Raw genomic sequence first — 27,568 nt, 5'->3', positions numbered from 1 at the left:
GACCGACATCTGCATTAGCCGGTTTCCAAGATGGCTCCCAACAACCATCATCTCCTGATATTTATCCCTCCCACACTGAATTACTGCTAGTCCCGTGTGACCAACAGAATACTACAAAAGTGACAGTGTTGACTTTAGAGGCTAGATCAAAAAAAGGCACTGCAGCTATGACCTTGTTCTCTTCATTCGCTTACTCTGGTGGTAGCCAGCTACCATGTTGTGAGGACAGATGGTGGTTATGACCTTGGGCAAGTTATGTGACCTTTCTGAGGTTCATTTTCCTTACTCTTAAAATGAAGATACTTATTTCATACTACTTACTTCATTGGGTATTGTGATTATTAAATAAGACATGCATGTAAAGCACAGATCAGGATGCCTGGCACATAATACACTTCCATGAAATGCAGCTAATAATGGTGGTGGTCCTAGAAGCTGCAGTAGCAGCAGCTGATTGGATGTGAGATGTGAAAGCAAGAGAGGAATTGAGGATGACTCATAGGTTTGGGGCTTGAATAACCTTAGAAATGATGGCATCATCTTCTGAGTTTGAGGACAATGGAAGATAACTTGTGGAGAGAAAGGATATATATATATATATAGGTCCTATATATATATATATATATATAGGACCAAAGGTGCTTAAGCCTCAAACAAGTAATATAAAATTATCTGTCAATCACTTATAAACAACATTCTTTTCCCATTCTTTCTTCTCTAAATTGCTTCAAACTGTTTTTGTTTTGTTGTTGTTGTTCTAAATAATTCCTTCCTGGAACATGAAAAATTCTTGAAGTAAAGATGATAGGAGTTCCAGAGGCAAACTACTCTGCAATCAATGGCCATGGAAGCCTGGATGAGTCACTGTTCTTAATTAGATGATGGCAAGCACTGCAAAGATGAATAGCAGCAGAACAGAATCAAGACACTCAGGTAGTCCTCACTTTGTTTCAGAGAGAAATAGTAGCAAACATTATGAAGAATTTATGCAATCAACGTGCAAGAAGATAAGCATCGGGGGTTATGAGAAATGGCAAAGTACTTCTATTAATTTTAAATGAAGATTCCCTGAAAACTAAAATGCTCAGGCTTGATGAAATTAGATTTCTGTTCCTATTCTCAGACTCCCACTGGTTTAACTACCCAAGGAAGGGATGCGTGATGAGGGTCCAGCTCCCCAGCTATATGCAGTCGGCTTTCATTTAGTTAAGAGTTCACAGACTGATTAAACAATCCTCTACATAAAACTGGTTCCACATTTCTTTATATCGTAATATAACTATTCATTTTATCTCAGGTATAGTTGGTCTTCAGATTCTGGAACTTTCCAGGATTCCCCAAATCCATTATGAAATGCTCCAAACAATGTGCTACTTTGAACACGAATGGAGGCAGCACAGGACAATTTGAAGTAGGATGGATTAGTTCCTTAGTAACCAAGAGGAGACCCAAACCCCTGGGTGTGGCCTGTGCTTACAGCGTACTGCTCAGGGCCTCACTTCTTTCTCCTCAAGGGTTTCTACCCACAGATGATCTTAAAGTTCTATTCCAGCTCTATGATATTTGATTCCAGTAACCTGCTACAAGTAAGAAAATGTTGAGTTTTGTTTCCCTTTATTCTTGATCAAGATGAACTGCAAACAAGCCATCCACAAATGACTTTACAGACAAATTTGTACCAGAGTTTACTGAGTTACTATGGATTGGTTCCCTCTACTACTGTGTTGTATAAAACTAACTAGCCATGGGGATGTAAACCTTTGAACTTAACTTCTGCCAAACATGCTAATGAAGCTAAGTGAGGTGTAACCGGTTCATGAAATAATCATAAGGAAGCACAGTATATATATATTGTCCACAACTTCCTCCCACTATAGAAATAGAGAAATGAGGGTTCTTTTTTTTTGAGAAGATAGTTGCTACATTTACTATGACTACTGAATTTCTTCAATATTCTGTTTAATTTTGTTTTCTTCCCACTATAGTTGGTGTCATGCAAGAGTCTATTCACACTGACTAAAACTGAAATATACCGGAAGAGTGATGATCAGAGAACTTTAAGTCTGAAATTTAGCATCACCGCCCTGAACAATAGAGCCTTGGTTGGCATAAACTACTCAGAGGTAAGACTGATCATTCACTTTTAGCTTAAAAGTTAATTCTATAAAAACTCTAACAGGGCTAAAATGCTTAAATTTTGAAAGCTTATCATTAAGAAAGGTAGTCAGCATATTAATTATGTAGATAATCGTTAGAACTGAAGTTAGAATTGTTGACTTCTTATTTCATTTGTCAAATTAGCAGAGGCACAGTGTGTACAGGAGTGACTCAAGATGTTTTGCTGAGGGGAATGCAAACTTGTACACATTTTCTAGGGGGCAATTCTGTATATACAACACATAATTTTTATTTCTTAAGCTCTATAGTATTTTCTAAATTTTAGAAAATAATTATCTAGTAGTTTTATAATCAAACTTTATTTTTACAGGAGAGGTACATAGTAGATACAAGTTGATATTTGGGGAGCTAAAGATGGTAACCTAGTTGTTTGTTATAGTGAAGATTCCTAGAGTCTCAATGTCATCTGTCTGATAAAGCCAGCCTCTGTGAAAGTCTTTTTACTTCTCTTCTGTTCTGAAGAATTTGCTAGTTTGAAATAGAAAATTAGGTAATGGTAATGAGTAATATGAGATAGCAGATGCTGTATGAAGTGGTCTAGTTTAAAAAAAAAAAGGCATACTATCCATTAATACAGAAGCACCACCTTTTCCGATTTTAGTACATATAATGTATTATCTATGCAAGTGCAGGGGCTAATGTTTTTCTTTAATATCATCATAAAAGGAAGCTTCATTCCTTATGTAATACAAAAATCTACTTTGATTAGATAAATTTTTCTTAAGAAATAAACTGGCTAATTTCACTGTATTTGACTGATTTTTAAGTCAATTCCAATTTGCCAGGCTGTACTGGATTCGGATACAAAAGCACTTTGAAGCATATGGACTGTTCTCTAAATAAAAGTTGGAAAGCAACAAAATAAAATGCTAAAGACACTGTTAGACATTAAGGGTCTCAGTACTTGAACCTTGAGTCAGCGTACAGCCCTCAAGCTTTCAAGTATTTGGGCAAAAACTGTTTGGTTTAAAAAATTATTTCAAAATTATAATAATATATTTGGGGGGAAAACTCTTATTTCTATAATCAAAGATGTAAAAAAAATGTAATCATGATTCTGAAGAGGGGTAGAGAGTGAAATATCCCTGAGGGGCTGGGGACATGTAAGAATCTCAGAAGGCAGTATGTAGTAAAAATTTTTGTATTTATCAAAAGAGAGAATATGATGGAAAAAATAATTGAGAATCCCCACTCTGGATTATAAAAGAGTAGAAAGTGTGGTACTTAGAAAGGTATAGTAAAAAATACAGAGAAATGATGCATATTCTGAATAGAGCTCATTTTTTTTTTTTTGCAGGGGGGAGGTAATTAGATTTGTTTATTTATTTGGTTTTTCAGTGGAGGTACTGGGGATTGAACCCTGGACCTCGTGCACGCTAAACACACGCTCTACCATTTGAGCTATACCTTCTCACCCTGAGCTCGTGATTTTTATTTGACCAAAATCCAAAATCTTTTCTTATTCCCATCTGAAAGAACTAAAGGAACAAGAAAAATAAGAATGAAAAGGAGTTTATATGTGACTCTTAAAACACTTCCTGTGTACCCTCTGAAGCAAAAAAAAATTCAAAATTAGACATAAAATCCTACCTGCATTTAGGCTGCGATTAAGTATCTTCTTAAAAAAAATTCTCTGAAAAACCAAGATACTAAATTACACACAAAGACACATGAGGGCGCTCTAACCAACAAGCAGTAGCAACTACAGCTTTGACACAGAATCCGAAACTAAGCTTTTTTACTGAAGTATCATAGATTAGCATTAAATATTTGAAATAAGAAATTACTGATGCTCTTTGGTAAGGACTCTGGGATTTTGGTGTTATCTTTGGTCACTACACTTTCTTTCTGTTCAAGATCTTGCCTGAGTATTTGCTGATGTAGAATTAAGTTTACTCCTGAAATATGAAGAGACTTCTAACAGTGTTAAGATTATAGACAAATTCTTTAATCTAGCCATGAAAAGACACCATTTTGAAAAGTACTTATGTACGATTAAGGTGATTAATTAAAAATCAGTCTTCCCTCTGTTAACGTGGCTACAAAATAATTTCGCAACACTTTCCTTTGGCTAGTAGGTATTGCTTGCATGTGTCTTAAATTATTAAGTTACCTTTCTAGGCCAAAATCAATTGTCATTTACAAATTGCTTTAAAATCTAGTATAAGAACTCTAGTATAAAATAATAAATCTCAGCATTTAACTACTTCTATCAAATTTTGTTTTTTAGACAAAGCCAGTATCCACAATAATCAACCTTCTGCTTTTATTTCACTCGGACAATTGTGATTAGGAAAGGTGAGAAGGCATCTATACTTTCCTTTTCCATCCAATACATTCATGTTACTATTTTACTTTATCCAATGCTTTTTAAAAAATACGATTCAGCTTAAATACCATCGATAATTTTAATGTTAAATGTCTGCAATTCTGTTCTAGCTCCTGTGGCAAAATTCAAGGAAATCTGATATAAATGAGTAACAACTCAACATGTATTCAACCATCCATGATCTCTTCCATGGCTTTACCCATCATTTATATGTTCCTTTGTATCATTGGTCTCTTTGGAAATTCTCTCTCTCAATGGATCTTTTTAACAAAAATAGCTAAGAGAACACCAACGCACATCTACCTAGCACATCTTGTGACTGCAAACTTACTTGTGTGCACTGCCATGCCTTTCATGGGTATCTATTTCTTGAAAGGTTTTCAATGGGAATATAAATCTGCACAATGCAGGGTGGTCAATTTTTTGGGAACTCTATCCATGCATGTAAGTATGTTTGTCAGCCTCCTAATTTTAAGTTGGATTGCCATAAGCCGCTATGCTACCTTAATGAAAAAGGATTCCATACAAGAGACCACTTCGTGCTATGAGAAAATATTTTACGGCCATTTACTGAAAAAATTTCGCCAGCCTGAGTTTGCTAGAAAACTGTGTGTTTACATATGGGTGGCTGTACTGGGCATAATTATTCCGGTTATCATATACTATTCAGCTGTGGAGGCTACGGAAGGAGATGAGAGCCTGTGCTACAACCGGCAGACGGAACTGGGAGCCATGATCTCTCAGATCGCAGGCCTCATTGGAACCACATTTACTGGGTTTTCATTTTTAGTTGTAGTAACATCGTACTACTCTTTTGTCAGCCATCTGAGAAAAATAAGGACCTGTACATCCATTACAGAGAAGAGTTTGACTTACAGCTCTGTGAAAAGGCATCTTTTGGTCATCCAGATTCTCCTAATAGTTTGCTTCCTTCCATATAGCATTTTTAAACCTATTTTTTTTGTTCTACACCAAAGAGAGAACTGTCAGCAACTGAATCATTTAATCGAAATAAAAAACATCCTCACCTGTCTTGCATCGGCCAGAAGTAGCACAGACCCCATTATCTTTATCTTTTTAGATAAAACGTTCAAGAAGACACTATACAATCTCTTTACAAAATCTGATTCACCACATATACAACCTTCTGGTTGATTTCTGAGTGAAAAACACCACCAAACAGAAAAGTATTCATATGACTCTATCAGGGACCCTAAACTACAGGATTAACAGGTGATAGCTTGGTTGATAATAGGTACCAAGTAAACCTCTTTGGTTTTTAAAAACAAACAAAAAACTCACTGTGGTTCTACCTATACTGAAAGTTGAAATGGCAGAGACTCTGACAGGCAAAAGTCAAGCATATTGAAAGGATCCCACTGCATATGAAACCAATAGATCATTTTCTGTTTAAACTCAACCATGGATGCTTCTATTCAGAACACAGTATTTCACAACTATAGGATAAAGAGGCAAGTGGTTTATGAATTCTCTGCTTTCTAGTAGTTAGAAAACAAGGGGTAATGTTTTGTTGGTAACTTTAAAAATGAGTAAAAGAAAAAAGTAAGAAATTTCCTCACTTAATTCCTATCTAAATGTATGAACAATGCACCGTAAAAATCCAAGGTTTTATAAATACCTTATTTATTTGTTATTATGTGGTTCACCATCCTGGGAGAAGCAATATTCATTGATTCCAGTATTTATTAAGTAGATGTTATTTATAAATATGCTTAAATATTTGGATTAGGCTTTGTCAAAATAAAAAAGAGTAATACAATGTTATTATGCCAATCTTCATCACATTTGGGGTATTTTCCTCTGTATTCAATATAAATAATGTTATTATTGACAAACAGTACCTGGCATGTAAGTATGTCCAATTAATTTTTGGAAAACAAATGAATAAGGCAGTTTAATAGCACTGCTGCAAGACTGATCTCTGGAGTTAGATTCCCTGGGTTCAATCCTAGTTCCACATCTTAGCTGGACAATCTTAGGCAAATTACCCTCCTTAAGTGTTAATTTCTTCATTTGTAGAATGGAAAAATACTATGTAATTCACAGGTACTATTATTAAAGCAGATGATGTTACTATTATTAAAGCAGATGATGTTACTACTATGAGCAGTTATCATTTACTAAGCAATTACTATGTGCCAGGCACTCGGCTTATATGCTTTACATGTATTATTTTAATCATCACAACCGTAAAGTATGTCAATCTACTGATGAAAAAACTGAAGTGTATAGTTAAATACGTCACCCAAATTTTCTTCATTATCTAAGTAAATGTTTAAGGATTAAGCATCTCTTAATGGTCATTTCTTTCTTCCATGTAAACTTGTCAGTGAGACAAATGATGGTGGCTATATTCTGTATTATATATATTATAATTAAAAATAAAAAAAGACTGTGTGTTTTATCTTTCCAAAGAGGTCATAAGCACCTTTGTAGCTATAGTCTATTTTCTATTTCTACTCCTATGGTACTTGCATTCTCTCTGCTCAGATAAGAACTAAATATAAACAGTTGAATAAACATTAACTGTAACCTGCTACTTTGTTAGAGGTTGCTTAAAGACTCATTATTCCCTACATGGAAATTACTTCAGTGCTCAAAAAGAAGTTTAAAGAAAGTTCACATACTACTTCCAAGCCTTTCATCTCATAGCATGTTTTGTTCCAGAATTAAAAATGTAGAAACAATTCACTGTACAGAATCCCCAAGAGCCATGTGTTCAAAATCACGAGAGATTTTTCCAACATATCTGTGTAATTTTCATTAAAAAAGAATAGAAAACAAACAATAAATTTTTCTCCGTTTTTTACTTCAATGCTTAACTGAGAGAAGAAAATGTTCAGAGAAATGTCTGAAAAAACACGTGCTGACTTCAAATATTTATAGTGTACATCTATTCTTTTATAGGAGCAATCTTATTTCTGGCGGATTAGTTTTGATTTACAGAGACAAAGGCAGACTTAGGAACTCCAGGTGATTCCCTAGAGGCTGGCTGTAAACAGGGGTGTCCAATCTACAAAATTCAAAGGCATGAGAATCACAGAATAACTCAAAGTTGACCAGGAGAGTTCCCAAGACATCCAGCTTTCTCCAGTTACAACAATGGTTTTATTCTTACATAAGTTTTAAAACCAAAACTCATTAGACTAAGAGGAATTGAAATGACTGATAGTTTTCATTTGACATAAGCAATACTCCATTGAACCTCAGTGCACTTAGGAGTTTTGAAAATATACATAACTTCTAAAAATCATCATTTAAAAAAAAATCACTCTACATCACCCCTACTTTAAATAAAAGATATTACACCAAAGTAGAGCTTCCTACATTTAAAAAAGGCAGAAAAAGAGGTATGCAATTTCCTTTTAAGTTACTCATTCTTATAGAAAACTTGCACTTTAATTCTCTGTACTGAGCTTATCTAATCACCATGATTATTTTTACACCATAGATGCTTTCCTGAAGAGGTGATTGCAAATCACATTGAATTTTCTGTGTAGTTGAAGAACTGGCTATTTAATGTAATGACAAATATTTTATACGAAGTGTCACTTTCTAAATTTACCCTAAATTTAAAGTGCAGATTTCAGAAAAATCATGTTTTTAATGTGTCTGTAAGTGATAGTCAAACATAATTTCAGAAACCCCAAATTTTGACTTAAAGGTCAACAAAGATTGTATCTTAATTATAGAAAAGAGGCATGACAAATGTTTATTTCCCCCAACCTTTCATATACACACTCCCATTAAGGCAACTTTCAAACTTTTAATCAGGAACACAAACTATTAAGACTAGACGAGGAAAATTAAGGACAGACTATTCAACTTGGAAGTGAGTTTCTATTCCCCGGGTAGAAGAGGAAGATGTAGGAGAAGGAAAAATTTTTCCTCTACCCCTGTAGGTTCTTCCAGCTGGTCTAAGAGTTAAATTGATGCAAGACAGATTAACAGGAGAAAACCCAAATTTAATTATGTACCTATGGGGGTTCCATTAGAATATGAAGCCCAAGGACAAGTTGGGCAATTGAAGTTTAGAAGCCATTGGAGAGAAGGAGAGGCGGGGATAGCTTTGGGATTCAAAAGGGAGGAAGGCAATTCACATGGAGATGGAAAAACAAACGTCTGGTAAACACATGTTTGCTGGACCAGGCAGAGACAATGGGGCGCTGAGAGGACTTTGGTCTCCCCAGACTGCAGACTGCTCGACCACACTTAGCCCATATTCTCTACAGATATCTCTGCTGATAGTACTCTTCCTGGACCAGACCCTTTAAATTCTTTTAGGTGGCTGAGGGGGAGGTACAAAGAAGGACTTCCTGAGTCTTTTGTTTCTTAACAACCAGCCCCCAAACAGACACATTTTGGGCGTGGCAAGTTTTGTTCCCCTGCAATGTCAAGCCTGTTGTGCTTTGGTAAGGGTGGCTGCAGCCTACCCAGCCTTTGCAGGCTGGGAGCTGTGAACAAATGTGTGAAGACAAGCTGAAAGGAATTCTTGCTTAGCAAACCACAAAGGGAGCACAGAGGACACTGGTGATTTGCTAAGCATTTCTATCCTGCAGCCTAATGCCATGAGCCTGCCTCTGACTACCCCCAAATTCAAAGTGGACTGATACCAATGGGAAGAGTTACTACAGCTAGGAAGGTTTTATACCTGACAGCAAAAGTGCTGTGGCTGTATCACACATGCCTGCTCCCCCTGGCTCAGAAGGAAAGGAGCAGTGAAAGGATTCACGTCTAATAAGCAAAAGAAACATTCTTTTCTTGTTAAATCAAGGAATTGATTTTTTTTTTGTAGGTGGATGGGTGGGAGAAGAGAAGCAAGATCGTCTTAAACTTATCTTGGATTTCTAAGTATTAAAACCCCATGTTCAAGCTGAACACGCATGTTATGCTCAACAACCTGACAAAAGCATAGCAGGAGGGGAGCCAGTGTGCTTCTTACAGTAAGGAATGTAGAGAACAAAGTAAGTTTTCATTTTAAGGAGAATCTCAATTTTTTTTTTATACAACATGAGGGACTTTTGGGAGCTGTGGTAAGAGATGGAAAAGAAGTGTCAGCAGCTGAGAGCAATAGAGGAAGAAATACTGTAAGAAATCCACAATGCCACGGCAACTAGTGTGACGTGAACGCCCATTTATAATGAAGTCTGGCCTACGCAGGTGAAAGGAGAACTGAGACTAGAAGGGGACGGAGAGCGGCCAGGCGTGCCGACGGGTTAGCGAGGAAAACCATTTAAAGGAACCACATACAGGAACGCTTGGGCGGAGGCTTCTGGCTGAGCATCTGTGCGACTGGGTTTTGAAGTTCTGAGGACTAAAAGTGGTGCCCCCAAACCTCCTGGGCACAGGCCCTGTTCAGACTAGAAAGTGATCATGTGTACAGCAGTTTGCATTCAGAGAAGCTGAGTAACTTCAACCCCAGTTAGTAAATCACACATCAGTAGGTCAGAGAAAGGTCTAAGGATTACTTGTCTCTCCGCGCCGAGGTGATGCATTGTGAGGCCGTCTCCGGGAATCAGGAGAGGAGAAAATTCCAACTCTCAGTGTTGAACAGAGCCAGTGAAGGCAGGCAAGGAGCCAGGAGTTGCATTTACCTTGAAAACTACTACTTCTTTCTAAAGTACTTTTAATTTAGGGGTGAGAGGCAGAAAAGAGAAAAAAACACTGAAACATAATGAAAGTTTCCATATCCTCTCACAGGAAGAAGAGGAATAAAAGGGAAGATGACAGGAAAAAAAACCCAGAAATTTGCATGCATGCTTAAATTAACGCCTGTAAGGAGGCAAAGCATGAGAAATAGAACATTATGACAATGGGTCTCAACCAGGGGTGATTTTTGTGCCCCAGGGGATATTTGGCAATGTCTGGAGACATTTTTGATGGTCACAATTGGGGGGAAATGCTATTGCCATCTAGTGGGTAGAGGCACAATACACAGGACAACCTCCCACAACAAAGTACCTGGCCCCAAATGTCTGTGGCTATTGAGAGATGCTGTACTATGACGACACACCTTCCCTAATTTCAAAGGATTATACAATTACTTTTTACACAATTTCATGTGAAACTGCTTCTCCAAAGCCCACAGTTTCCACTATAGGTCACATGGCACCATATATTCAAATCTAACCTGAAATAACCAAACATTTTTGACTTAGGTTATAATGATTTCAAAAAGAAATGCCTACCAAGTAAAGAGAAAAGTACTATTAATATAATGCTAAGATTTTGGGAAACCCAGTGCCTTTGGATCAATGCCAAGAACTATGTGCGAGACAGAGAGAACAAGGGAGGGAGAGAATATGACAATATTCCTGGCTAGATAAAATAGATGATTAAATAATCTGAATTTTTCTAAAAGGAATGATACATTGCAATGGTCTTCTATTTTCTTTACTAAGTATAAGGGAAGAAAACTTTATCTATAGAAACTAAAATCTACATACAAATGAAATCTACATACAGACAAGTCACTGAATAAACAATCTCTGAATGAGAATAGCTAATAGGCTGCTTTATTAGCAAAAATAGAAACAACACATCAAGTGAAATTTTAAATTATTAGCCTTGTGATATGTATTGTTATTAAAGCTTTATAATGACCACTACATTGGAAAACTATAACAAAGTTCTGAATGAAACTGCTTCGGGTTACCTAAGTTACTGGAGTTATATTAGCAAATCTTGTTGACAAAACCTTCAAATATATCTGGAATCTGCTTATTTACGACCTCCTTGCTACCGCTCTGGCTCTGCCAGGCAGGACCATCTCCTGTTTCCCTGCTTCCACCGTGGAGCCATTATTCAATACATTACCAACAAAGCAATGTAGTCCTGTTACCCTGGAAAGTCAGATGTCATCTGTCTTCATTCAAAACTCCCTGGTGAATCCTCATTTCTCTCAGAGTAAAAGTCAAAGTCCCTTTCCTCCTTTTCTCTCTAATCTCCTCTACTAGCCATTCTCCCCTTTCACCTCAGCCACACTGGTCTGCTGGCTATTCTTCAAACGTGCCACTTATGCTTCTGCCTCAGTGCCTCTGCACTGGCTGTTCTGTAACCCAGAACCCTTCTCCTTCAGACGTCAGCCCTTTCTCTCTTCCATCAAGTCCTTGCCAGATGTCAGCTTCTCAACATGGCCTGCTTCAATCACCCTATCTATAATTGCAACCCCTTCTCCAGAAGTCCCTGCCACTTTGGCTGCTCTCTCTTTTTTTCCCCTGTAGTCCTTTTTTTCACCTTCTAACCTACTACACAGTAGAATTATTTATGCTCAGTGAGTAGTATCTCTCTCCCTGAAAAGAAAGTCAGCTCTAGAGGGACAGTGATTGTGTCTGTTTTGTTCACTGATGTAGCTCTGGTTCCTAGAATAGTGGCCGACACACAGTAGGTACTCAATACATGTTTTTGGACGAGTGTCTTAAGAAAAATATACCCAAATTCAAAATTACCAATGAACTAAATTTGAGTATTACATTTATGCATGCAAAATGTATTACAGACTTCAGGTACTGAGATATAAATGATATCGACAAGTATGTGTGCTCTTGTGTTGACAGTTTGCTTCTTAACTCAATGCTGAATGGTGCCTTTTCTGGTGGTTTCCTCTTACTAATTTGCAGTTTGAGAATCATTCCTTTCTTCCCTTCCTCAGCATGTTTCTGCATGCTTCTTCAAAATTCTTTGACATGTGCCTTAGAGATAATAAGGTAATTTATTAAAATTCAATGCAAAACTCATTTTGAGGCTTTGCACACACTGTTCCTGTTGCTTGAACTGTCCTCTCGTCTCCATGTAACTACCTAGTGACTCAAGGCTAGACTCAAATCTAACTTTCTCCATGAAGTTTCTCTGATTCTGTCTTTAAATGATATTTCTCGCTCCCTACCTTGGATAATAATTATCTGTTTTGCCTGTCTGAGAAGATGGCCACAAAAAAGTTTTCCTATCCTTGTGCATATATGTTGCTCCTCCAACTAAAGGTGCAATCTATTTTTCCTCTTCTTGAATCCAGGCTTCTCTTGTGACATTTTGACTAACAGAATGCATAGGACATGACAGTGCCAATCCAGGCCTAGGCTTCAAGAGGCCTGGTAATTTTCACTTTTGCTTGTTTCAAGCCACAGGACACTGTCCTGCTAGAAAGGGTGGCCATGTGGAGGAGGGGGAGAGGGAGGGGGAGAGGGAGGGGGAAGGAGGGAGGGAGGGAGAGAGAGACAGAGACACAGAGATGTTCTGAATGAGAAATGAGAAACTACAAAGAGGGCCCAGCCAGCTTCCAGGTGTTCTATCCACTTCTGCTAAGATGCCAGAGAAGTAAGTGAAGCCACCTCAGCCAACAGCCTGTGAAACAGAATCGAGCAGTCCCCATCAAGCTGTGCCCAAACTGCAGAATTGAGAGCATATAAATGGCGACTGTTGTTCAAAGTCACTGTGTGTTGTTCTGTAGCAGTTGATAATAGATATATTGCCTCATCTCTCTACTAAGAACATCATGCCTTTAGGGCTCCAAGCACAGTATACTGCATGAAGTAGGCACTTGGAATATTTGTTGAATAAATCAATCAGAATGTAAATGAGAAGGTGAAGCACAGTACTCAAATATAAACTACTCTGGGATTTTATTTGGTTTTAGATTGTCATTATATCAAATACCATGGCTAATCAAAAGCTGACTATATTACTGAAAGTATTACAGTAGAGTATGTTGTCAATCATTATTTATTATAAGATGTTGATATAATTACCTTTCAAGAACAGAATTCAAAATAAAATTGCTTCTTACAACTCAGTAACAAAAGCCAAAAAATTTGATTAAAAAATGAGCAGAGGATCTGAATAGATATTTTTCCAAAGAAAACATACCGATGGACAATAGACATATTAAAAGATGTTCAATATCACTCATCATCAGGGAAATGCAAATCAAAACCACAATGAAATATCACTTCATATCTGTCAGAATGGCTACCATCAAAAAGACAAGAAATGACAAGTGCTGGCAAGGATGTGGAGAAAAGGGAATCCTCATACATTGTTGGTGGGAAAGTAATTGGTGTATCCACTATAGAAAACAGTATGGAGGCTCCTAAAAATACTAAAAACAGAACTACCATATGATCCAGCAATTCTACTCTGGGTATTCATCTGAAGAAAGCACACTAATTCAAAAAGGTATGTGCACCCTCATGTTCACTGCAGTATTATTTATAATAGCCAAGATATGGAAACAATCTAACTGTCTATTGATGGATGAATGGATAAAGATGTCAGGTATACACACACATACATATATGTGTATAATGGAATACTACTCAGCCATAAAAAAGAATTGAACTCTTGCCACTGTGACAACATGGATGGATCTTGAGAGTATTATGCTAAGTGAATAAATCAAATATAGAAAGACAAATACCTTATGATTTCACTTATACACTGAATCTAAAAAACAGGACAAATGAACAAACAAGACAAAACTCATAGACACAGAGACCAGAATGGTAGTTGCCAGAGAGGAAGGGGGTTGAGGGGGACAAAATGGGCAAAGAAGGTAAGAGATACAGACTTCCAGTCATAAAATAAATGTCATAGGGATATAATGTACAACATAGTGACTGTAGTCATTAATATGATACTGCATATTTTGTAACTCTGTATGGAGACAGAGGGTAACTAGACGTATTGTGGTGATCATTTCAGTGTATACAATATCAAATCATTATGATGTACACCTGAAACTGTTATATGTCAATTATATCTCAATTTTAAAAAACTGCCTTTTTTACAAAAGTATTTTTAACACTATGCTACTTTATGAATTAAGGATCTGTTTTATACATTTTCAGCTTTCAAATTGTCATTTTGTCATTATATATAAGGAGATACATTTTACTCTGTATATATTCATTTTCTCATATTAATTAAATGCAAAAGAATAACAGCACACTGCTATCACTGACAATTTTCCTTTTATCTTTCTATACTTCTTATTCTCTTTGCATGATTGAAGAACACTTCCTTTTAAAAGTGCTTTGTATCCATGAGGTTGTTTAGTGTTGAGTGGCAATAATAACAATATCATTTTCCTATCACCACATTTGAAAAGAATAAACTATTTTACAACTAATTTACACTAATGTGTATTTTGTACATTTCTCCAATGATTTTTCATTGCTACTGGAGCATTCCACTAGATTGGTTTGGAATTGCTCATGCTTTCCTCAGCTTTTAATCACAAGAATTTCAGTTAAAATTTCCCGAACGTTATAGAAAATTTAACTAAACTCTAGTTGATTTTCTTAACCATTAAAACACATCGAAGAAGTCAGGCCTTTGATAATACATCTCGAGGAAAGGAGAGCACCGTGTCTGTGGTGCTGCGGGTTAGAGAGAGGCCAGTGATCAACAGAGGCCAGCAGAGCGGGAAAGTGGGAACAGGGCCAGACACAGTGCAGGGGCGCTCAGTGACTCAAGGCCCAGAAAGGGGCGAGGAAGGCCCACTGGCTTCCTTCCTTGCATGCCCCCATGTTCGGCCCGGCACCCTTATGAGCCAGGCACTGACGTTCTCATGAACTTGATACTGGGCTCAAACAAGCACAAAGACTGAATAATGGTAATATGCATCTTCTTAAGGGTACAAACGATATTACATTTATAATTACGATTTCAGACCATGTTTAAAAACAGTCTGCAAAGAAAATACAATGCTGACTATTCTACACTGCAACATTATGAAAACATAAGTGTGTGGTGAACTTTTACTATATAAACCAAATTCTGATTTTCCCTCCAATTAACTTAGTATAAGATATTGTTTGGTTCTTCCTATTTTTATTGGGTTTTCCATTTTTCTCTTAAACACAAAATGGCAAAAGAGGAATAACAGAATTTTACAATACTTATACATTTTAATGAAAATAAGGAAATTGAAATGATAAAAAGTGTTCCTATTAAGAATTAGTACAACTCTTCAAATATAAACCAGTTAAGCAAATTTTTATTTGTAAGTAAAATTAACTTAAAGATGCTGTTCATAAGAACATTAAAGAAAAATTTCTGATTATTATCATTGCTATAAGTCAGTTTCTATCCACAAACATTAAAGTTAGTGATAAAAATGACTTACCTTCACATCCCTGTGAATTATGTTATTATCATGACAATAGCGTAGAGCTTCCAGTATCTGTCTCATGTAATGACTGTAGAAAAACAAAAGAAAGCTAAAACTGTAAAAAACCTTTTATTTTTAAACCTTAATATACAATGTCCATTGCTTGTAACTCCCACCTTCGTATTTGCTGCCCTCGAACACTTTTTGTTTGAGTAGACAGGACTAGTGGAATGTGTAGCTCAGTGATGAAAAAGTTGGCAGACTCGTAAGTTTATGAGCTTATGAAGAAATAATGTGTTCTACATTTTCTAAGATATCTAAGTCAAAAGAATTTCACACAGTTCATAAGTAAAATACCTCTGCAAACCACAAATTCAAACTGAAAACATGAAAAACAACAGTTCTCTGACACTGAGTTAATTCCACTTAGTTACACTGGATTGCTATCAGGTGACCAGAGCTCACAGCTACACCAAGGATTCTGACTAAAGGGGTAGGAGCCTTTTATCTGCCAGCAGAGAGAGGTTAGCTCTCTGTCTTATTTCCATTTAGCTCTAAGGACAAACAAGAGAAAAGAACCCCCTTATGTTGACTTTTTTTTTTTTTGCAACATAATCAAAGTTTAGTTGGGGTATCCTTGAATAAAGCAGAGTTCTTCTGGGCCTAAGTCCTAGGAAGTCCTAGGAACTCCTCAGAGGCCAGCAGGGTCCACCGAGGCTCCTCACTGGGTCCAGATGAAAAACAAAGGAGGAGTTAGCATTTTAAAGGACAGTCCTTAAAATATGGTAACAAGGTCAACTAGCCATAGGGTGTGACAAGAGTAGTTCATTCAGTATTGCTTCAGAATTTACTTCAACCTCCTTCCCTCAATTCTAAAGTTCTTCTATAATCCCACACTTTTTCTTTCTCTGAGGGTCTTTTTCATCTTTCTTCCCTTGAATTTTACTCCCTTCATATCTGTCCTTTCCCCCCATTATTCCTCTTGCCTTCTCATTTCCCTCTTGTCCTTCCCAACCAGCCATGACACAGAAATGCAATATACATAATATTATTGACTGTATGGCATTTACTGAAACTAAATAATTTAATGGTACTTCCTCATGACCTTGTGTGTGCGCTTGTGACTCAAGACCAAAAAAATTTTCCCCACTCCTGCTGTATAATTAAAAGACGTTTCCATCAAGTTACTTCTTTGGTATGCTACTATCTAACCAAACGCACATTAATGTCCCTCTAATTAGCATATGCATTATTTCATGTATTAGAATTGATCTGAAGGTTCCATTTCTAAAATGAAAGGTAGGGGTAAAAATCCCCCAGGTCTTTGTTTCTGTACTTATTACTGTCTCCTCACTACTGGGCTCTAAGCAGAAAGAGCTAGGCTCATGAAGTCCTTAGCTGTGATGTTCAATTTTTCTTACTTCGCAAATACACAGAGAGGTCGTGGTCATATACTCTTTGCCTGGGCCAGAGCAGCTGTAATTAAGTTTTTGTTCAAGTCAGGGATTCTTAACTGGGTGGTATGGCCCATTCCTGGTTCAAATTAGGCTTTGGAGGATCTGTGATCCCCTGAAATAGCAGAGACAACAAATGTGAAAGTGCTTTGTAAACTCTAAACCGTGCTACAAAAGTTGTCTATTATCAAATTCAGTCAAAGATTTCAGAACAGCCTACTTGTGCATCTAGATGTGAACACTGGAATGGTAGGTATGTTTAAGCTAGGTCATGTGTCCAACTACTTTGGATACTTAGTCCTGAGACAGCCACTTATATCTTTAATCTGAGGAAAACTCTTATCTCAAAGCCTTATTAAAAAAATCAATGAATGAGCATTTTTAAAATCTGAATATCAGAGTATTCAATTACTTGACCCAAATATACGTACATGTTAGAATCTCTGGGGTGTGTGGAGGGAGGGTAGAATTTTTTTCTTCCCAAATATTATAGATTCAAACTGATCTTCCTCCACCTTCCCAGTCAGGACCCTGGGAGGCTGTGCATGAGAACAGTGTGCAAGGAGAAGAGAGAGCCTAAATCTACCCACACGTTCCAGAGAGTTGCTGACAAAACGTTAGCCCAAAAGTTTCATTTCATGAAGCATCATGGTGGCCTATGCTTTCAGAGAAACTCAGCAATATCTATGTTTGTCCCCATCCCTAAGGATCAGAAATGGTAACTCCATGGGAAAAAGAGCTGGCCAGCAATCCACTCACTTCCTTTGGACAGAAACATTTTGGGGGTGGAAGAAAAGAAGGGCGGTGACTCAGTCTACTCTCTTTGGCAACTCTGGGTAAAAAGACCAACGCTCTTTGCTAGGCTGAAGAAACCTTATCTCTGGAATTCCCTTAACAGAACATCCTTGGCTAAGGATTACCTATGATAAATAGAACCCAGGATCCCTGAGGCATGGATGGCTTCCTGGAAGAAGTCATGTAAACTGTATGACTCTCTGAGGTATACAATGGAGATGTTCCACAATTGAAATGCTCCCCTGTGTGTGTGACATCTCACAAACCTCATGTAGAGACCTCATCTATTCTGGGCCAGACGGGCACTCCAGATGCAGGGAGGAATGAAGTGAGGAGCTGCCCTTAAAAGGCCCAGATCTCTCTCTGCTTCAGCTGAGGCTTTTGATTGCTTTTATCCTTATAATTGTTTAATAAAGCCTGCTACTAGGTAAGACTCTCACTTTGATTTGTGAGAGTTTGATTTGATAATCTGCCCCTGTATGTTAGCTCACTCCACAACTCACCACCTCTGAAAGAACAGAGGGGAGCACTAACGGGGCTGTGAGGACTGAACGCGGTTTCCTTCCCTGCCGTGCTTTGCTACTCCTCTTGAAGCTCAGCCAGTTGGAGAAAAACACAATCAATTTGATTACTTGGTGTCTCAGAGTCTCCTGGCAGTTGGTCTCACTAGAATAACCGATGCAAGCTGAATTTCTGAACAGTGCATCACAGAATCAGAGAGGGGAAGGGACAAGTCATCTGGTTGGACACTGTAAACCAAAGGAAGGATTTACGTGCCCTTGTTTACATGGTGGCTGGTACTCTGCAATACGGCACGTACCTAATCATACTTTCTGAGGCTGCCCACCTTTGTCATTTTTTGGAAGGGTTTTTAATAAGTTGTGTCAAGCCTCTCTGCAGTGTCACTTACTGGTCCCAGTAGTACTCTTCCAGTCCATTCTAGAAAGTTCTTTTCATAAACCACCATTTTAACAGCAAATATGGGTAGATTTTAAAATCAACAGGCTTTTATCTTGATGTATATAAACATCTATCTTCTCTATAAATCTCAAGATTGAGAGATCTCAAGTGATCTCACTGTATGACATCACCTCTACACACTACTATTCTCCCCATTCTAACACCTAGCACAGCGGCAGAGACAGGCTCGAAGTTAAGGAAAAGCAATAGGGATGAATGGGGAATAAAGTAAAAATGATACTGGTTTAACATCAACCCTGATAGTCTATATGCCAGGTACTGCATGTTTTTGCGGTTCAAAAAGGAAAGTCATCTTTCTCCAGCGAGTTTCACTGTTTTGCAAAATCAACATTCTGAAATTTTAGTTTTTCCCTATTTGATGCTGCTGTTGAAAGATATCAATATGGGAAAGTACAAAATTCAAATTCTTGACATGCAAAAGTCTGAGAGTTTCATTTAGTCAGATAAAGTGGTTTACCACAATGCCATAAGAAAAATCAAGATAGCACTGGCTATTTTTGGTATTAAAGAATGGTTTTAATTCTGAAGCACAATAAAAAATAAACAGTTTGAATTGTGAGAAGAACTGAAAACAATATAAATGGGATTTTTTTTAAAAGAAGAAAACTCTGGAATATGCTTTAGTGAATGACACAAAAGAAAAAAGGATATTTAGCCTCAGTTCTACCATGAATAATATCAGGAGTTTAAATAAGTAAAGTCAATATATATAAAATCTCATTTGCTGCTTCTTCCTAGCTCCAAGAATACAAAACAGCAGCTACCTAAAATTGCGCATATTCTTTATCTTGTGTTATAGCTATGGCTGCTTCACCTCCTGAGAGGGAGGCCCTGGCTCTTCAGCTAGAAGGCAGGGCAAAGAATTTGAAGAGTGTTAAGGCATTCTTAGCTCAAAGTCGCACGAGTAGTGTCTAAGTTGTTTTCAGTCATATCTGTCCATTGTGCCACAATTGTAAAAAGAATGATAGAAGGGGAAAAGTTATAATCATTTAATGGTATCTGTCTCTCAAATGGTAGAAAATTTTAATAAATCCTAATGGGTGTGTAGGTTTGAACCCTTCAACATTATAGTTGGCTGAGGAGGGATGCCGTATCCTATGTATTAAAAGGCAACCTACTGGAGTAGGTATTTGTGATGTGATTGAGTATCACTAAAGCAGAAAGCTGTGCTGCTCTAAATCTGTCAGCAAGTGGCCCATGCATGGCTCCTGTGATTTTTCATATTAAATCCTTACTTTGAGTCACTAGTTCTTGTAAGAACTCCTCCACTTAGAACAATGGTGGCCATCTGACTGGGAGATCACACACTGGCCTGAAGCAAATGTATTCAGCAGAAAAATTGTGCTTTTATTTCTGTTCCTTCTACTGTTCTGTGCTTTTCCTCAGATTAACTGGTCACATAACAATTTGCTATCACTAAAGGGCAAATTGAAGAACTAATCAAGCACATCTGCCAAAAAGCAAAAATCAAACACAAACAAAAAACCCAAGTTTAATTCTAGACAGTTTCTGAGCTATCAAATTCCTCCTTGTATAAAGGTCATCAAAAATGGGAAAGATAGCAGTAGTGATGTTAAACTGTAAGCTCATATAAATACATAAATTTATTGTTCAGTATTTTGCATTTCCAGTCACCGTCTGGCTCCACTAAAGCACATTAAAAGAGACATGCTCCTTGTAAGAAAGAGTGCCAGTATGGTCGTCATCAGTTCAAAGAGCAGCCCACGTCATGTGATTTCTCTGTCATTTCCTTCTTTGACTTCTCCCTTGACTTCTGGGGAGTCCATACAAATTACTTACCTGGCTACAGCTTCACTGTATACAAAACCAGCGTCAGCTCGCTTTACGATCTCAAAACACAGATCCGCTCCATCCATACTGTGGAGAAATGTGAAAAAGAATGTAAGAAAAGGAAATTCTGGGAAGAAAACACTGAAACTGATTACACTGCAACTAAATTATTAGTTGACTTACAGCTAAAGGTTGTAATAAATTATTTAAATCTTTCTTTTGATGAAAAATAGACATAAATCATTAGGACATTATAACCATCTTAACGTTGAAAATCTATAGGAAAATAAACAGGAAGAAAAAGCAAATGGTAGCTTCAAATAACAGAAGGTATAGAAAATTGTCTGTATATTTTCTTTAGGTTATAACAAAAAGTCTCAGGAAAGAGAAATGTTGGGGGTTGTGGGCATATTTTTGAATCAAATTCTGAAATTATCTATATCTAGTCACATCATGTAATATTTTAAGAATACAACAAGGATTCTAAAAGATTTAGCTATAGTTATCACCACTAAATGGGAGTTCAAGATATTTACTGTGAAAGGAAAAAAATTAGCTAATCCATGATTTATTTTTGTTTATACTTCCATTACCAAAGTTAATCGCTACAAACATATTCTAACACGCTGATGTGTTGGTGACAGTGTTACTACCTTGCCTCCAAACATAAAATGGTTCTCTAGTTCTCACCAGGTCAGTAAGGCCTCTTGTTGTCTCAGCCATACTGTGCTTCTCCCACCTACCCCGTCCAATGACTTTTCACTCTCTAGGCATATTAGTCTTATTACTATTCCCTGAATATACTATTCTTTTTTTTTGCCACATGCTTCTGCATTTATTGCTTCTCACCTTCAAAACCTACTTTAATTCAAGGTTCCATTCCAATCCCACCTTCCCTAGGAAGCCCCCTCAATGATTACCAGCCACATTAAGGCCTTCTTTTGCTTAAATTCTTTAACAACCCTATAGATCCCATATAATAATAACTAGCACTTACATAGAAACATATTTATGTGTACACACGAAACTTTTGCCAGATCATTACATACATTAAAGAATAATTAGCTAATATTTTCATAAATGCTGTAGGGCTTATAAAGTGATTTCAAATCCAATATCTCATTTATTTAGTAGCTCAGGCTCTAAAATATCTGTTGCAGGCATTACACTGAGGAAAGAGAGACTTCTAGAAGGGAAAGCAAAGGAACTAACTGTTCACTACTATTACTAATAATTAATAACTCATTAGTTAATAATAATAATGAACAATCATTACTAACTAATACTACTATTTGGCAAGCACCATGGGAAGCATTCCTCGTTATATCTCCCTTCATTCTTACATCACCCCATGAGGTCAGCATCCTTCTCATTCTCAACTAATTTGTCTAAGCGAGTAGACAAGTATGTGACAGGGACAAAATTCAAATTCCTATCTCTATTCAATGCTCTTTCCATTATCTACAGTTACACCTACCAGGTGTGTAAGGAACAAATGTACATATTCAAGATCAACAGTTCAACAACAGTGTTAAGTCCTAAAGAACAAATATATTTTAAACTTTCAACACAGTCCCACCTAAAACCCAGAATACTAAGCACACAGTTAATATTTGATGAATGATTATATTACTTAAATCTTGGTGTGGTCTTACATAAATGAAAATACTTTTATATTTATACAAAGCTTACAAATTTTACCTAGTTTCCATTTCATAGCTAATGTCAAATAGAATTCTCCAAATTAATTTTTATGATGGCTCAGTCTACTCTGAAGTATGGCAGTACCCATTTTCTTGTCATTACAAATAAAGCCTGGATGAACATGACCGCGTCTTTGTGAACAACCCTGATCATCTGCTATAGTACAAGTCCTACAAGCGGAATTGCTAGAGCAAGGGGCATATACAATAATACTTCAAAAAATTAAAAAAAAATTTTTTTATTTGACTGAGTTATAGTCAGTTTACAATGTTGTGTCAATTTCCGGTGTAGAGCACAATTTTTCAGTCATACATGAATATACATATATTCATTTTCACATTCTTTTTCACCGTGAGCTACCATAAGATCTTGTATATACAATAATACTTTAGATACACACATTATTAGACAAATTTTACCAACTTATACTGCCACTAGTGAATGTGAAAATGTTCTATCTTCTACCTTGCCTCTACTCGGATGACTATTCTTTTTAATCTTTGCCAATCAGATAGGAGGAAGAAAAAGTCACTCATGATTGCTCTCATTTGCATTTTCTTAATTACTAAAGAGGCTGAATAGTCTTCACTGCTTTGTATTTTGAGGGGAGAAAAAAGCACCATTTTTAAAGCTGGCTGCAGTTTAGGCTGGTTGGTTATCTATAAGGACCAAAATCACCTCCTAATGAGGGAATCACAGTTTTCTTTAGGCATTTTTCTCTTTTAATTGCAGAATGCAAGGATAAGCACTATTCAACTTAGATAAGAAAAGAGGCAAAGGAGAGCGGTAAATTGATTGTATCTTAGAGCAATAAGAATCCGTAGAGCTAGAGGAAGGCTTTTTTGGAGGCACCTGGAAGGGGGAAAAAAGTCTTGGGGTGGGAGAAGATAATAAAGTGGTGACAGGCCAATACTTAAGGAGTGAAACTGTCAATGAGCAGTAACTGGAAATCACTTACTGCCCTGTGCTACAATTACCAGCATGAATCGATCCATTTTTCCTGGTCATATCCGAAATACTAGTACTTGAAATGACAATTTCTACATGTGTATACACACATACAAGTGCACTGTTAGCTTTCTACTCTTTCTCACTGTCTGTTCTTGTATCTAGTCCCATATCATTATAAATCTGTAGTAGTGTATTCAAATATTTGGCAAAATAAGTCTCATTTCATTATTATTCTTCATCAACATTTTCTTCTTAATCTTTTCTCCCAGTTGAACTTTGAAATCAGTTTCTCAAGCACTAAAATCTTTTTCTATCTTGGCTGAGATAACATTACATTTATAGATTAACTTGTAGAAATGAACATTTTCCTAATATTCTCATCGATGAACATGATACATCCCTCCAATTCCTTTTGTTTCTAAGTTATAGTTTTAAGGCTTTCTTCATACTGGTTCCAAATATTGATTGTTCAGTTTCCCCCACAAGGCATTTTATATGTTTAGTTGCTATTATAAATGGGATCTTTTGGCCATGACACATTTTCAAATACAATGGTTCATAACCAGGGGTACCAAATCACCTGTGCAACTTTAAAAATATGCAGGCATGCTCTTTGAGGGATTAGTCTGAAAGTTATTACCGTGCAAGTAATTTTCTATTATTAAAGCTATTTAGTTATTTGTAACATTGATATTAAAGTAAAAGAGGCAATCCATTAATTTTAAATTTTATGATACAGAAATAAAAACTAAAAATACTATTATTTATGCAAATTTTATTCATCACAGAAACTTAAACTATACATATTCATAACAATACAATCCCAATATAATAACCTCAAAGAAAAGCTTGATGTCTCAGTTCTTTGATAAACTTTATTTGATAATCTAATGCTTCAAAAAACAATTATAAGGCTTCTTTTATTGCTTTTCTCTTTGGTTTCCAATCTTAGGGTGTTTCTGGACCTGCCAAGAAGCTTCAAAAAGCATGTTCTGAATTTTCCTAGTTGGCTCCATTCTGAGGGAGTGAAATGAAAGGGAGAAAAAACACTGCTATGGAAGAGCATGGGGGAATGCTTCCATACTATATGCAGAAAAAAACTACTGGAGGTTTACTTCGAATTATGGAAAGTGGTGAGATTATGAATGATCTTAGCTGTCCCCCCTTGCATCTGAATTAAAAAATTTTTCTAATAAACATGCGTTACTTATAAAATTTTAAAAACGTATCCAAAAACAAATGCTACAAACAAAACAGAGCACAGGTCTAGAGGCTCAAGCTATGGCTGGCTCTATGTTGAAGGGATTAGAATATATTACCCCAAATATGCCACTTCAGCATAGGATTATTTTCAGCTGAAGGCAACTGAAAAACAGCAGACACAGGAAGAACTCTCCACTCTTCTCCATTCTGTCTAAAAACAGGACATAAATTTTCCTTCATAAAGGTGACATAAATTTCCTTTTGTAAAGGTGTTCCCCTCTCCTGTACCAGAAAGAAGAAAACTACTTTTATCTGCATAACAAACCTTACTAAATAACTATTTACCATACATTTCCTGGTCATCTTTCAACAATTTACCCTCAACCTCAGGTGCCCAAACTGTCCCTCTTTCCTTTGTCTAGTGTCTTCATTTTATCTCTCTTTGTTAAAATGGTATATAAGCCTCTGGATCTAACTGCCTCTGTGGCTTTTGCTTTTTTTTTTTTTTCCTGTGAGCACTACCCCCTGCCCCCACTGCCATGTGCATATGAAATTTTTTTCTTCTGTTAATCTGTCATTTATCAGTTTAATTTGCAGGCCTTATGCACATAATGTAAGAGTGTAGAGGAAAGGTTTTTTTCCCTCCTCTATGATGTATTCTATAAAAGCAGAGAAAGAAGGGGCTTGTAGGAGACTAGCACCCGATTGTATGAAGAAGTGCTTCTCAAATTAACTGCGGTAAAGGACTAGTTTTTCCCCCTCAAGTATATTAATAACTAATACTTTATAAAATACAAAATCATGCACTATGATTTCACAGCAATGTCAAATTGCTCTAATATTTTCTAGATGTTTATTCTCAATTTGTTCTTATCTCATAAAGTGGTAATGGCTGGTAGACTGGAATTTGTCTGCAAACTATTCCTCGAGGAACACTGTAACAGACAGACCAAATCTGGATTTCTCTAAGTAACATTTCTTCTGAAGGTGACAAAAACAAAACTAGATGAAATTAAAAAAATTCTTTTCTAAGCACTAAAGCATTAATAGGACAATAAATGAAAAACTACCTAGTGAGAACAGAGAAAGGATTAGAGCTCAAAGAGGTGAGCAAGAGTGGCTTCTGTCCTGGGGAGAAGGTGATGCTATGGAAAGAAGGCTGCTGCGGGGAGGGGGACTTCAGTTTGGGGGAATTTTGGAGAAGTAGAGGGGGGCAGTCAAATGGAGACTGACAGGGTCTAACTGCTTTTGCACCAGGGTGATCCAAGACAAGAGACAGAGCTATTCTCCTGGCACACCCCAGAAGAGCCCGTCAAAGGCTACAGCCCTGATAAAACAGCTGATACTGCACCCTGGAGTCATAAAGAGTTGTATTTTGAAAACTGGGGTATAGAATACATTCTGGTGTGTCTTACTGGTAGCATAGAAAACCTCCAATGCTTACTAATCATGGAAATGAAAGCTGAATTTAAAAACTTCAGTAAGAAACCAGAAATTATCAGAAGTGACACTACAGATGTGAAAAAGCAGCAAGTAGAAATTTCAGAATGGAAAATTATAAAGTCAAAATTAAGAATTTGAGATTATTTAGTCAAAGAGAAAATTAGTAAGCCAGGAGATAATCAGATTGAAGCATGGAGACATAAAACATGGAAAATATAAAAGTGAAGGTAAGAAATCTAAAGGATTATAGTGAGAAAGTCAGCAAATATTTTATTGAAGTTTCAAAAGTAAAAAGAAAATGGAGCAGAAGCAATACTGAAAATAAATGGTTGATAATTACACAGAAATGACTGAAGATACCAATTCACTGATTTGAGAAGCCCAATATACATCAAGCAAGATAAAGAAAAAAAATCTATAGTTAGATACATATCAGTGAAAACTGTGGGAAACAAAAGAAAAATATAAATTCTCAAAAACGTGTGAAAGAAAAAAATGGACTATTAGACTGACAGTGGACGTTTCAGTAGCAACTTTGGAAGCCAGAATACAGTGGAAAGATATCTTAAATCAGAAAAACTGCCAACCTAAACTTCTCACTAAAAAAACATTTAGAGGGTGGAAATAACATTTCTTTCAGATAAGCCAAGACAATTTGCCACTGGCACACCTATCCCTAAAGGAAATATAAAAAAATATTCCTCAGGTAGAAGAAAAAATGAAGTCAAATGAAAACAGCGATTCAACAAGGCATGAAAAATATAAAATGTGGTTAAACATATAGGTGAATCTAAATGAACAATGACTGTATAAAAACAACTATTTTCCCAGTCTCTCTCTTTAGAAAGAGACCATATAAAATAGTAACTATTGATCGGGGGGTAGAGGTATATGGGGGGAGGAAGGGGATTGACTGATTTTAATAAAAATACTTGACAACAATAACTTACAAGTCAGGAGCAAACTGTAATTTCTAAGGTGACCAATAAGTTCTCTAACTTTTTGATGTCAGGGCCCTTTTCTACTCATAAAGATTACTGAGAACCCCAATTGTGTTCGTGTGGATTTTATATATCAATATTTGCTATACTAGAAATTAAAATCCAGAAATGTAAAAAACATTTATTTTAAAATAACAATAACCCATTACATGTTAACAGAAATAAATTTTTTCATGAAAAATAATTATGTATTTTAAAGCAAAATAAACTTAGTGAGAAAAGTGGCATTGCTTTATATTTTGCAAATTGCTTTCATTTATGGTTTAATAGAAGACAGCTAGATTCTTATATCTGCTTCTACATTCATGTTACAATGTTGTTATATTATTATATAACATGTTACAATGTTATTTGGTTGAAGTTAATGAAGAAAATTAGGCCTCACACAGATATATAATTAGAAGAAGAAGGTATACTTCAGTAGCCCTTGAAGATACTTGTGAATATTCTTTGATGCTACACCAAGACTCAAGAATGGGTAGTTTCTTAAAGGTAAATTGCAGTGTGGAATCTGAAATCACAACAATGAATTTTTTTGCACTCTGTTACATTAATCCATTGTTCTGCCTTGTTCTTTGAATAGATCTTTTACCTGTGCATGACTTTGTAA

At 36.4% G+C, this 27,568-nt stretch overlaps 2 protein-coding genes across 2 annotated transcripts in view; one reads left to right on the top strand and one right to left on the bottom strand.

The window, feature by feature from the left end:
- Positions 1-27,568, bottom strand: part of CASK (calcium/calmodulin dependent serine protein kinase) — a 290,070-nt gene that overhangs the window by 123,049 nt on the left and 139,453 nt on the right. Inside the window, exons 4-5 of the mRNA XM_032474657.1 lie at positions 20,666-20,743; positions 15,651-15,723 (exon numbers count right to left, since the gene is read on the bottom strand). Of these exons, the coding sequence (XP_032330548.1) occupies positions 15,651-15,723; positions 20,666-20,743 (151 nt within the window). The remainder of the gene's footprint in view (positions 1-15,650; positions 15,724-20,665; positions 20,744-27,568) is intronic.
- On the top strand, positions 1,726-7,354 carry GPR82 (G protein-coupled receptor 82). Its single transcript, XM_032475560.1, has 3 exons — positions 1,726-2,123; positions 4,409-4,476; positions 4,618-7,354. Exon 3 carries the CDS (start codon positions 4,652-4,654, stop codon positions 5,660-5,662), a length of 1,011 nt encoding a protein of 336 aa, XP_032331451.1. The 5' UTR covers positions 1,726-2,123; positions 4,409-4,476; positions 4,618-4,651; the 3' UTR covers positions 5,663-7,354.

Source organism: Camelus ferus, chromosome X, assembly GCF_009834535.1.
Source record: "Camelus ferus isolate YT-003-E chromosome X, BCGSAC_Cfer_1.0, whole genome shotgun sequence".
NCBI lineage: Eukaryota > Metazoa > Chordata > Mammalia > Artiodactyla > Camelidae > Camelus > Camelus ferus.
This window is presented reverse-complemented; position numbering and strand designations above follow the sequence as displayed.

Bases quoted from the DNA above. Each gene is read 5' to 3' on its own strand.
- GPR82 (XM_032475560.1), top strand. From the start codon at position 4,652: ATGAGTAACAACTCAACATGTATTCAACCATCCATGATCTCTTCCATG.